The sequence below is a fragment of the Oncorhynchus kisutch genome, linkage group LG4 (genome assembly GCF_002021735.2).
Source record: "Oncorhynchus kisutch isolate 150728-3 linkage group LG4, Okis_V2, whole genome shotgun sequence".
NCBI classification, from domain to species: domain Eukaryota; kingdom Metazoa; phylum Chordata; class Actinopteri; order Salmoniformes; family Salmonidae; genus Oncorhynchus; species Oncorhynchus kisutch.
In genome coordinates, this window is record NC_034177.2 from 18,871,556 (window position 1) to 18,884,879 (window position 13,324).

Consider the following 13,324-nt stretch of genomic DNA (forward strand, 5'->3'; position numbering starts at 1 on the left):
GGTATACTCAGTGTATCGCACCTATAACGATGTACACTGAGGGTCGGGAAGCAAGTTCAGGGAGTGAATACATTTAATAAATAAACGAACAAAACAAGAAACATGACCAGCGCACCAACATGATACAGAAACGTTTCAGGTAGCCTTCCACAAGCTTCCCATAATAAGTTGGGTGAATTTTGGCCCATTCCTCCTGACAGAGCTGGTGTAACTAAGTCAGGTTTGTAGGCCTCCTTGATCGCACACACTTTTTCAGTTCTGCCCACAACTTTTCTAAAGGGTTGAGGTCAGGGCTTTGTGATGGCCACTCCAAAACCTTGACTTTGTTGTCCTTAAGCCATTTTGTCACAACTTTGGAAGTATGCTTGGGGTCATTGTTCATTTGGAAGACCCCTTCATTTTATTATTATTATACCTCTATTTAACTAGGCAAGTCAGTTAAGAACAAATTCTTATTTTCAATGACAGCCTAGGAACAGTGGGTTAACTGCCCTATTCACGGGCAGAACAACAGGTTTTTACCTTGTCAAGCTTGGGGATTCGATCTTGCAACCTTCCGGTTACAAGTCCAATACTCTAACCACTAGGCTACCTGCCGACCAAGCTTTAACTTCCTGACTGATGTCTTGAGATGTTGCTTCAATATATCCACATAATTTTCCTACCTCATGATGCCATCTATTTTGTGAAGTGCACCAGACCCTCCTGCAGCAAAGTACCCCACAACATGATGCTGCCATCCCCGTGCTTCACGGTTGGGATGGTGTTCGTCGGCTTGCAAGCCACCCCCCCTTTTCCTCCAAACATAACAATGGTGTTTAGGGCTAAACAGTTCTATTTTTGTTTCATCAGACCAGAGGACATTTCTCCAAAAAGTATGATCTTTGTCCCCATGTGCAGTTGCAAACCATAGTCTGGCTTTTTTTATGGCGGTTTTGGAACAGTGGCTTCTTCCTTGCTGAGCGGCCTTTCAGGTTATGTCGATATAGGACTCGTTTTATGGATATAGATATCTTTGTACCTGTTTCCTCCAGCATCTTCACAAGGTCCTTTGCTGTTGTTCTGGGATTGATTTGTACTTTCGCATCAAAGTACATTCTTCTCTAGGAGACAGAATGCGTCTCCTTCCTGAGCGGTATGACGGCTGTGGTGTTTATTCTTGCATACTACTGTTTGTACAGATGAACGTGGTAGCTTCGGGCGTTTGGAAATTGCTCCCAAGGATGAACCAGACTTGTGAAGGTCCAACATTTTTTTTCTGAGGTCTTGGCTGATTTCTTTTGATTTTTCCATGATGTCAAGCAAAGAGGCACTGAGTTTGAAGGTAGGCCTTGAAATACATCCGCAAGTACACCTCCAATTGACTCAAATGATGTCAATTAGCCTATCAGAAGCTTCTAAAGACATGACATCATTTTCTGGAATTTTCATAGCTGTTTAAAGGCACAGTTAACTTAGTGTATGTAAACTTCTGACCCACTGGAATTGTGATACAGTGAATTATAAGTGAAATAATCGTTGGAAAAATGACTTGTGTCATGCACTCAGTAGATGCCCTAACCGACTTGCCAAAACTATAGTTTGTTAACAAGAAATTTGTGGAGTGGTTGAAAAATGAGTTTTAATGACTCCAACCTAAGTGTATGTTAACTTCCGACTTCAACTGTATAAAGGGCAGGTAATCAAGGAGGTGATGGAGTCCAGGTGAGTGTCATTATGCTAGATGAGCATAACGCTGGTGACAGGTGTGCGCCATAACGAGCAGGCTGGTGACCTAGAGGCCGGAGAGGGAGCACACGTGACAGCACTGCTTTTAACTTATGGGTTTTTACTTCCCTTTATATAAGTCTGATGACAGTCTTTCAATCAGAATATCTTGACTTTTGTTCCATATTGCTCCACAAAATATAACACATTGTCTATTATAAAACATTCTCCAAATAGATCTAATTTGTGGGGGAAGTATGCTTAAAGGCTAATCAGTCTGTCACTGTCTCCAAGGGGAGTTTCCAGCTAACATTATCTCATACAACTAGCCTAAAAAAAGATAATGGTAACTTCTCACCCCAATTCATGTTAGGGTGACTGTACCAACCACAATTGACTTTATGACCTTTATCATTACCTCTATGAAACAGTAACACCATTATTGTGAAACCACTTCCCTAATACACATTTGTCTTCACTAATTATATTTAAATAATACATACTCATTTGGTGGGTGCTTATATTTGTCCTATTTCACACATGTACAAGTGTGTGTTAATACGCATGTGTGAATGGTAAATGTATTTTTTTTGCATATATTTTAAAGGACTCCCTAACAGTATAACAACAAGTCTGAATTTGCCTTGGACTGTGTGTTCCTATCTTCCAATGATAAGTCCTGACATGAGCAGCTATCTAGTCACATTCCACAGTGAGGAGACCACAGGTAAGCAGAGAGAGAGAGAGAGAGAAAGAAAGAAAGCACAGAAGACATCATGAATACACCCCAATACTGCCTTCTGATGTTGCTTATCTACTCGGGCGGACCCAATGCAGGTAGAATGGCTTTTATTTCTTGTGTGACACTTGACACCGTTGTTAGGTTATTTTTGAGGTGTGACAAGTCACGCGATGCAGGGGGGTTCGGTGGCCTACCCTTAGCTTGGAACTATCAGACAAGACAGGGGATCTGCCTGAGCTTGTCCTCTGTGTAATGCAATGGCCAACAAACACATAGGACTACATTGCTACAAAGGCCTCCTGTCTTGTTGATGCTGTGTTTTGTTTGATTAGATATATGAGATATTCTCTATGGAAGCTTGGTGTGAGTGTTATATGGACAGTGTGTGTAAGCCCATGACTATCTGTTTGGCATGTTCTTTGACAAAGGAGAAAAGAATGTAGCACGATAATGGGGAAGTTGTTGTTATGATGAAATTATGTCACTTTTATCTGCTATCCTACTAGAAAGAGGGAAATGCCTGATATTTATAACACAATCTAAATCAATCTGTTGAAATGGATGAGAACATTAGAAAATGCCTGCCTCTACACAAAGTAAGCCTCAGTTCCATGCATCACTTCCCTACAGTAGGTCATTTATCTATAGATATTGTTTGTTTTGTCCCTCTCAAACGTTGTTATATTATCAAATCAATCCCATTTTTATTTGTCACATGCGACAAATACAACAGGTGTGAAAATCTTACTTACGAGATCTTAACTAACGATGCAGAGTTTTTAAAAAGTACGGAAAATGTGCTAAAAAAACTCAAGGGAAAAACAAAGTAACACAATAAAATAAAATAAATAATAAATAATAATAAAATAACAATAACGAGGCTATATACAAGGGGTAGCGGTACTAAGTCAATGTGGAGGGGTACGGGTTAGTCAATGTGGAGGGGTACGGGTTAGTCAAGGTAATTGAGGCAACATGTACATGTAGGAAGGGGTAAAGTGACTATGCATAGATAATAAACAGAGAGTAGCAGCAGTGTATGTGAAGAGTGTGAAGGAATGTGAATGTATGTGTGTGTGTGTGTAGCGACAATATGCATGTGTGTGTGTGTGTGTTTTGAGTGTGAGGTAAGTCCAGTGATTGTACATCGAGCCTGTGCAAGCGAGTCAGTGCTAAACATAGTAATAGATAAGAATAAAGTAAGGGGTTCAATGTAAATAGTCTGGGTAGCCATTTGATGAGCTGTTCAGCTGTCCCGTTCGTCATAACGAGGAGACCAAGACGCAGCGTGATTGGAATACATTCTTCTTTTATTTAACGAAGAACATTGAAACAACTCGTGCTGACACGCAACCACACATAGACAATAACCCACAAAACCCAAATGGAAAATGGCAACCTAAATAGGATCCCCAATCAGAGACAACGATAAACAGCTGTCTCTGATTGGGAACCAATTCAGGCCACCATAGACCTACATATACCTAGACATACTAAAACCCCATAGATATACAAAAAACCCTAGACAGGACAAAAACACCTAGACAATACAAAAACTAAACCAACCACCCTTGTCACACCCTGACCTAACCAAAATAATAAAGAAAACAATGATATCTAAGGTAAAGGCATGACATCAGCCTTATGGCTTGGGGGTAGAAGCTGTTAAGAAGTCTTTTAAGCATTGTTTGTGCAGTTATCTGGAAAATGTTTTTGATTACATCACAAAGCAGGTTAACACAGTTCTCACACCAGACAAGATAACCACTGTATATTAACTTTCCTGTGTCATTTCTGTCAACTTCTCTAGGAGCTCTGAACGGTATTAGCCCGTTCATAAGGCATTACGAAGGCTTGTCTTATGATCGTGAGGCCTTACACAGGAGACACCGGCGCGCCAAACGAGAGACCCAGCCTCAGGACCAGACACTGCAGCTGGACTTCAGAGCTTTTCTCAGGTACTGGACACAAGCCCAGGAGCTTCTGTTTCATTGCCTTTCCGATTGAGTATATAATTGTCAAAACATCTTTCAACGTTTGCTTCACTCTTTGTGCTTTGTGTCACACGATTGTTTACTTTAGGACCTTCCGGTTGCGTTTGAGGCGAGACACGACGGGATTCACAGAGCCCTTTGAAGTCTTCTCTGAAAATATATCAAGTACAGCAGACCTCTCCCATCTATATTCTGGAGAACTTGAAGGTATATGACACTTCAGGGATTCGTGGCTTTATAATCCAACATTGTAGCCTGCCTCCCCTCAATCTGCCTATCAGTCTCTCTCTCCCCTCCATCTCTCGCTAACTCCCACCTGTCTGTCTCTCACCAGATGAGAAGGGATCTTCCTGTCACGGCTCGGTCATCCAGGGCCAGTTTGAGGGTTCTGTCCTCACAGCCAATGGGACGTATTACATAGAGCCTGTACACAGATACACCAGCCAGCCCACACAACACCACTCCATCATCTACCATGAGGACGACATGGGTAAGAGAGGACTGTTGAACATCTAATGAATGTTCTTCTCAAGTGTATGTTAAAACAGCCCAATGCAGCTGTTTTTATCTCAATATCAAATCATCTCTGTGTAAAAATTAAGTACCTTACTGTGATTGTTTTCAACTAAAGCTGTCAAAAATAATCTAATGGCAGAGATATGTAACGCGAAAACTAGCTGTTATTGGCAGTGAAGTTTGAAACTCACTTTGTTATTGGTCTATTAACTTATACCGCCTGGTGATGTCGCCAGGCAGGACAAAACTCCCATGCAAAACAAGCTGAAATTTCAGGTGATCTTTCCAAACAGCTCTTACACTAAAATGGCATTATCACACTTTTCACAACTTTCACAGTATTATTCCAACCTCATATGGACATATATAAAACACAGGAAAATCAGTTTGACTGCATTGGGTCTTTAATGGCTATATTGCTTCCCCAAAATGATAATGGTCTATTTCAAACGATTCTCAAAATATCTCTCCTATTCCGTCACATGTGTGTATTCACCCTTCCTCATTTTTGGAATAAAGAAATCAATATTAACCTATAATCAGACCGTGAACTCATTTACCAAAGGTTAGGATGACATACAGTGCATTCGGAAAGTTTTCAGACCACTTCACTTTTTCCACATTTTGTTACGTTACAGCCTTATTCTAATATTGATGAAATGTTTTTTCCCCTCATCAATCTACACACAATACCCAATAATGACAGAGCAAAAACAGTTTTTTAGAAATTGGAAGGTGAACCCATCCCTGAGGACCTGTGGGCTCTGGAGCAGGTTTTCATCAAGGATCTCTCTGTACTTTGCTCTGTTCATCTTTCCCTCGATCCCGACTAGTCTCCCAGTCCCTGCCGCTGATGCTGCCACCACCTCGCTTCACCATAGGGATGGTGCCAGGTTTCCTCCACACGTGACACTTGGCATTCAGGCCAAAGAGTTCAATCTTGGTTTCATCAGACAAGATAATCTTGTTTCTCATGTTTTAGGTGCCCTTTTGGCAAACTCCAAGCGGGCTGTCATGTGCCTTTTACTGAGGAGTGGCTTCCGTCTGTCCAATCTACCATAAAGGCCTGATTGGTCGAAGTGCTGCAGAGATGGTTGTACTTCTGGAAGGTTCTCCCAACAGAGGACCTCTGGAGCTCGGTCAGCGACCGTCCGGTTGTTGGTCACCTCCCTGACCAAGGCCCTTCTCCCCAGATTGCTCAGTTTGGCTGGGTGGCCAGCTCTGGGAAGAGTCTTGGTGGTTTCAAACTTCTTCCATTTAAGAATGATGGAGGCCATTGTGTTCTTTGGGACCTTCAATGCTGCAGACATTGGTACCCTTCCCCAGATCTGTGCCTTGACACAATCCTGTCTCAGAGCTTTACGGACAATTCCTTCGACCTCATGGCTTGGTTTTTTTCTCTGACGTGCACTATCAACTGTGGGACCTTATATAGACAGGTGTGTGCCTTTACAAATCATGTCCAATCAATTGAATTTACCACAGGCAATCAAGTTGTAGAAACATCTCAAGGATGACCAATGGAAACAGGATGCACCTGAGCTCAATTTTGAGTCTCATAGAAAAGTGTCTGAATAATTTATTTGCAATACATTTGCAAACATTACTAAAAACCTGTTTTCCATTTCTCATTGTAGGATATTGTGTGTAGATTGATGAGGGAAAAAATGTAATCCACTATAGAATAAGGCTGTAATGTAACAAAATGTGGAAAAAGTGAGGGGGTCTGAATACTTTTCGAATGCACTGTATTTTATGACATCATGTTCAGATGAAATGGACTAATGGTCAATGCCATGGCCTGATGCCTCTCTACTCCTTATCACACAAAACCAGGCCAGATCAGTAGATAGGATCCTGCTCCAGGGCCAGACTAATGACTGTAAATGGTTCCCTATCTTTCCTTTTAGCCTAACCCAGTCTAAAGCCTTAAACCAGTAGGCTGTGAGCCGGGGTTACATGGGTCAGTGATACAGTTGATCCCTGTGCTCTTTAGAGCAGAAAGGGTTAACGGGTTAACAGCAGAGTCCTCTTATGGAGCTCTGGGGGGTGGGAGGAGGTGGAGACTCACTCAGAGCTCCAGCCAAAGAGAAAAAAAACCTGAGCTGGTGTGAGGAAGGAGGAGGAGGAGTGTCAGGTGACCTGGCATCCTCCCAGGGCTGTGAACCCTTGGAGCTGGTTCCCATAGCGATATTATATTAGGACCCCATCTGAGAGGTTTGGCCAGGTGGCACTCATTGGAAAGCTGTCATCCTGTGTGTGTGTGTGTGTGTGTGTGTATGTGTGTGCGTGTGCGCGTGCGTGTGTGTGTGCGTGCGCGTGTGCGTGTCAGTAAGATTAATTCCAGGAAAGAGGTGGAACAATATTATGCACACAAAGCCAAGACCCCCTGCTTGTGATGTAGTCTTCTCAAGGTTTTTGTCTCCCCTCCCCTAAAATTGTCCAAAGACAAACTGTTGATTTTAGAGGTTTGCTGATGCTGGTTGTAGACAATGTTCTATACTTTTATACACTTGCCAATATACAGTATAAGCAGGAAGTTATATGGTATGTGATATTTCATTGAAACACGGTATAACCGATTGAGACAGATGGAGTGTTATATCAGTAGGGGAGAGTGGGGTAAGTTGAGCCAAATTGTAACTTGAGCCATCTTTGTTTCTAGTAAACCATAGACACAATTAATCATTTGACCAAATATTTAGGAAGAGGTCTTCATTTCATTGAGTGTGAGAAGGAAGAAACCACATGGAGAAAGTGTTAGCAAGTTAGGTAAAATAATCAGATTTTCATCAAGCCAAATGATTTTGTTGTGTAGAGGTTTCATGATGGTTGTATGTAAAACCAAAGTAGTTCATTTTAGTTCTATACATAATTTGGGGTCTCTATAAGCTTCGATATGAGGTCCAATATGAGGTCCTAAACTAGCATGAAAGTGCACCCATGTACCTTTGTGGACTAATATAGTCAAAATGTTTGCCTTGGGGTAAGTTGAGCCATGGCCATGGGATAAATTGAGCCAATGGCAAGTTGAGCAAATTGAAGTGTTTTCTTCGCAGGCCTAATGCAAGGCATTATCGCTGGGATATGTAACAATAGGGCCTGGCCTAAGTTAAAATTGTTCTAAAAAAGTACAAAGTGTGTGTTAGGTGTTTGTGATAAAATATGCTTAAAATTATTAAAAGACAAAAATGTATTGTGATTGTGTTGCATTGTGTTTGGGAACTAAAGGTAGACATGGTCTAAAAAGGTAGTGGTAGTTTTTCATGAAGTACAGAAATTTGTAGGCAGCTTAATTTACCCTGTCCCGCGGCTCAACTTACCCCACACTTGGGTTAGGTTTAGCCCTTACCCTTTTTTTGAAAAGTGCTGTTTTCAAAACTGTAATGTTTACATGATATTGGATTATTTCCAGGGATACACAACATCCTGAAATATACTGTATGTCGATATCTTTGTTAGAAAGAATACTATATTCCGCTTCACGGAGTGATGCTGAATGTAAAAAATTACTCAACTTACCCCACAACTAGTGAGAGTGGGCCAGAGGTAATGTGGCCATTTTGTACAACAGTAACTGCCTGTGGTTGACATCTGAACTTGAGGTTGGATAAGGATGAAGGTCTCCTGGTCCCCAGACATGGGACGGCCCAGGTTTGTTTGTAAATAGGCCTTTAGAAACACATCCCTCCTGACAGACAGACAAACAGACAAACTGAAGGCCAAGCTCATCACAAGCTAATAAAGAAGACACTATGGAGGAAGTTTTACCACCCATCCATGGAGTAATAAAGCATTGAGATTATCTCCAGTGGCTTGGATTAGAGTAGCCTTTTGAAGTGTGTGTGTGTGTGTGTGTGTGCCTGAGCGTGCCTGTGTGTATGAGTGCAGTGAGGAGATAGAGAGGTGGGGGCAGGCTAGTACTGACAAGTCCCCATGCTGTATGGAGTGCTGAAAGAGGAGAAGCAGACAACCCAAAGTAAAAAAATACCAGAGAAAGGAGTGTCCGAGTGTGCCTGTTTGTGAGCGCTCTGTGGCTACCCCTAGTCATGTGACCTCTCTTTTGAAGTCACATCACCGTGGTGTGAGAGAAGGGTAACTATCGAGCATTTCCCATGCTCTCTGGGGCTCTGTCATCCACCCTGCTGGCGCTCCTTCCGCTCTGTGTGTGATTAGTTAAGAGGTTCACTCAGCCCACACCCTGCAAGCAAGCAGATGACAAAGTCTCTAGTTCTGATTGTAAGTGAATAATCACAGAAAAACAACCGTGAAGAAGAATATGTACTCCAGATGTGTCAAAGCATTTTTGTTTTAAGATCTATTCGAAACCTGGGCAGTCCTCACACAGTGCTTTGAACGTTGTTCACCTTGTGTGTTGTAAAGGGACAGTTCTCTAGTTGAATTGCATCTGGACTCAGACTGAATTCAGTCCCTTCAAGGAATTTCGCATGAAGAATCCGTGTTGGGAAATAACCAGAGACCACATTTCAGGTCTTGAACCCCCCCCCAGTGTTATCTCCTGGCCATGCTTAATGACATGATTTGTAGCCCACCATAGAAGAATGTCTCAGGCAGACTACTTTTAGCAAATTACTCTTTGACAATGATAGAACCTTTCCATCAGCACATTCAGGGGATGTGGCCAAGTTCTCCTATGAAAGTGGTTCCCAAACTTTTTATAGGTCCGTACCCCTTCAAACATTCAACCTCCAGCTGCGTACCCCCTCTAGCACCAGGGTCAGCGCACTCTCAAATGTTGTTTTTTGGCATCATTGTAAGCCTGCCACAGACACTATACGATACATTTATTAAACATAAGAATGAGTGTGAGTTTTTGTCACAACCCGGCTTGTGGGAAGTGACAAAGAGCTCTTATAGGACCAAGGCACAAATAATAATATAATAATAATCAATAATTTTGCTCTTTATTTAGCCATCTTTGTTCATCGAAAATAGTGAATAACTCCCCACAGGTTAATGAGAAGGGTGTGCTTGAAAGGATGCACATAACTCTGCAATGTTGGGTTGTATTGGAGAGAGTCTCAGTCTTAAATCATTTTCCACACACAGTCTGTGCCTGTATTTAGTTTTCATACTAGTAAGGGCTGAGAATCCACTCTCACATAGGTACGTGGTTGCAAAGGACATCAGTGTCTTAACAGAACGATTTGCCAAGGCAAGAAACTCTGAGCGCAGCCCTGTTCTGTTCGATGAGGCTTTCTTGTTCAGATATCGGTAAGTGGACTGGAGGCAGGGCATGAAAGGGATAACAAATCCAGTTGTTTGTGTTTCCGTTTCAGGAAAGTACCTGCGTAATTGCACACCCAGCTCATTCAGGTGCTTCGCTATATGACATTTGACATTGTCCGTAAACTTGAGTTAATTTGCACACAAAAAATCATACATTGATGGAAAGACCTGTGTGTTGTCCTTGTTAATGCAGATAGGAAAGAGCCCAATCACCCAGATAGGCCAGTCATGTGAGAAACTTTTCATCATGCAAGCGGTCAGACAAATGAAAATTATGGTCAGTAAAGAAAACTTTAAGCTACTCTCTCAATTTTTTAAAGCGTGTCAATACTTTGCCCCTTGATAACCAGCACACTTCTTTATGTTGTAAAAGCATTACATGGTTGCTGCCCATATCATTGCATAATGCAAAAAATACACAAGATTTCAGGGGCCTCGCTTTAACAAAGTGAACCATTTTCACTGTAGTGTCCAAAACATCTTTCATGCAGTCAGGCATTCCCTTGGCAGCAAGAGCCTCTCGGTGGATGCTGCAGTGTACCCAAGTGGCGTCGGGAGCATCTGCTTGCACGAGCATTACCACTTCACTATGTCTCCCTGTCAGGGCTTTTGCGCCATCAGTTCAGATACCAACACATCTTGACCACCAAAGTCCATTTGATGTCACGTTGTCATGTTGTCCTGGTTTCCAGTGGTTTGCAGAAGAGGATGTCCTCCTTAATTACCCCCCCCCCCCCCGTAAACGTAACAGACATATACCAGGAACTGTGCCAGGCCCGCCATGTCTGTTGACTCATCCAGCTGTAATGCATATAATTCACTGGCTTGTATGCGAAGCAGTAATTGTTTCAAAACATCTCCTGCGATGTACTGATGCGTTGTGAAACAGTGTTGTTTGATGAAGTAATTGTCTGTATAGTTTTTTGGGCCTTTTCCTCCAGCATTGTCCCAGCCATATCTGTGCAGCAGGAAGAATTAAGTCCTACACAATAGTACGGGGCTTGCCTGTCCTAGCCACTCGGTAGCTCACCATATAAGACACTTCTAGCCCCTTCTTATTAAAGGTACTGTATCTGTTGTTTTTATACATGTCTTCATACTCGAGGTCGTCTTTATTCTCGCTCAAAAACCTCCCATGGCTTATTTTTTCAATTGTCATGTTTAATTTCTAAATGTCTGAGCAAGTGTGAAGGTTTCCCACGAGAGAGTAACGGTTAATGTGATTGGATGTTAATTATTTGACTAGGCTACCTGTATTTGACAAATAATCATTTTAAATCACATTTTTATTTGGCGTACCCCCGACGGTATTGTGCATACCCCAGTTTGGGAATTCCTGTCCTATAGGATCAAAAACATATGTCTGGTGACTGAGGGTTCTGGTCTACTCTGTAGCTGTAACGATTGTCCTCCTCCTCTTCTGACAAAGAGGAGTAGTAGGAAGGATCGGAGGACCAATGCACAGCGTGGTACGTGTTCATATTGCTTACTTTTAATAGAACACTGAAAAGTACAAAATAACAACGTGAATAAATGAAACAAACGAAACAGTCCCGTGTGGAACAAACACTGACATGGAAAATAATCACCCACAACGCAAAAGTGAAACCAGGCTACCTAAGTATGGTTCTCAATCAGGGACAGCGAATAACAGCTGCCTCTGATTGAGAACCATACCAGGCCAAACACAGAAATCCCAAATCATAGAAAAAGGAACATAGACAACCCACCCAACTCATGCCCTGACCATACTAAAACAAACACATAACAAAAGAACTAAGGTCAGAACGTGACAGTAGCTGAGCATAGCACAGTGTTTCAGTTTTATGAAATCATTCTTTAGCCCTGAATTGGTTTGATCTTCAGGTAAACCCACTCAGAGTTTTTTTCTAGATTTAGAGCCATTATATGTTTAAACTGTGAAAATTTCACATAAAAAGTGTAGTAGTCAGTTTAAAATCCAGTGCCTTCGGAAAGCATTAAGACCCCTTGACTCATCCAAATTTTGTTTCGTTACAGCCTTATTCTAAAATGGATTAAATATAATAAAATCCTCTGCAATCTACACACAAAACCCCATAATGATAAACCGAAAAACGATTTTTTGAATTTTTTGCAAATGTATTTTACACAAAAAACAGAAATACCTTTTTTACATAAGCATTCAGATCCTTTAATATGAGAATTGAAATTGAGCTCAGGTGCATCCTGTTTCCACTGACCACTCTTCAGATGTTTCTACAACTTGATTGGAGTCCACCTATGGTAAATTGAATTGATTGGACATGATTTGGAAAGGCATATCTGCTGAAATGAGGTCCCACGGTTGACAGTGCATGTCAGAGAAAAAAACAAGTCATGAGGTAGAGGGAATTGTCCGTAGAACTCCGAGACATGATTGTGTTGAGGCACAGATCTGGGTAAGGGTACAAAAACATTTCTGCAGCATTGAAGGTCCCCAAGAACACAGTGGCCTCCATCATTCTTAAATGGAAGAAGTTTATGGTAGAGTGGCCAGACGGAAGCCGCTCCTCACTAAAAGGCAAATAACAGTCCACATGGAGTTTGCCAAAAGGCACCCAAAGACTCTCAGACCATGAGAAACAAGATTCTCTGGTCTGATGAAACCAAGATTGAACTCTTTCTGTGAGTGCCAAGCGTCACGTCTGGAGGAAACCTGGCACCATCCCTACAGTGAAGCATGGTAATGGCAGCATCATGCTGTGTGAGATGTTTTCAGCTGCAGGGACTGGGAGACTAAACAGGATCGAGTACAGAGAGGTCCTTAAAGAAAACCTGTTCCAGAGCACTCAGATCCTCAGACTGGGGTGAAGGTTCACCTTCCAACAGGACAACAACCCTAAGCACGCAGCCAAGACAACACAGGAGTGGCTTCAGGACAAGTCTCCTGATGTCTTTGAGCGGCCCAGCCAGAGCCCGGACTTGAACCTGATTGAACATCTCTGGAGAGACCTGAAAATAGCTGTGCAGCAACGCTCCCCATCCAACCTGACAGATCTTGAGAGGATCTGCAGAGAAGAATGGAAGAAACTCGCCAAATACAGGTGTGCCAAGCTTGTAGCGTCATACCCAAGAAGACTTAAGGCTGTAAATG

At 42.1% G+C, this 13,324-nt stretch overlaps 1 protein-coding gene across 1 annotated transcript in view; it reads left to right on the forward strand.

Moving 5' to 3' along the window:
* The first annotated feature begins 2,395 nt into the window (after positions 1–2,395).
* The window catches only part of si:ch1073-396h14.1 (disintegrin and metalloproteinase domain-containing protein 10), a 66,197-nt gene continuing 55,268 nt past the window's right edge, over positions 2,396–13,324 (forward strand). The window contains exons 1-4 of the mRNA XM_020479771.2: positions 2,396–2,544; positions 4,260–4,407; positions 4,532–4,650; positions 4,778–4,933. Coding sequence (XP_020335360.1) covers positions 2,484–2,544; positions 4,260–4,407; positions 4,532–4,650; positions 4,778–4,933 — 484 coding nt within the window. The 5' untranslated portion in view covers positions 2,396–2,483. The remainder of the gene's footprint in view (positions 2,545–4,259; positions 4,408–4,531; positions 4,651–4,777; positions 4,934–13,324) is intronic.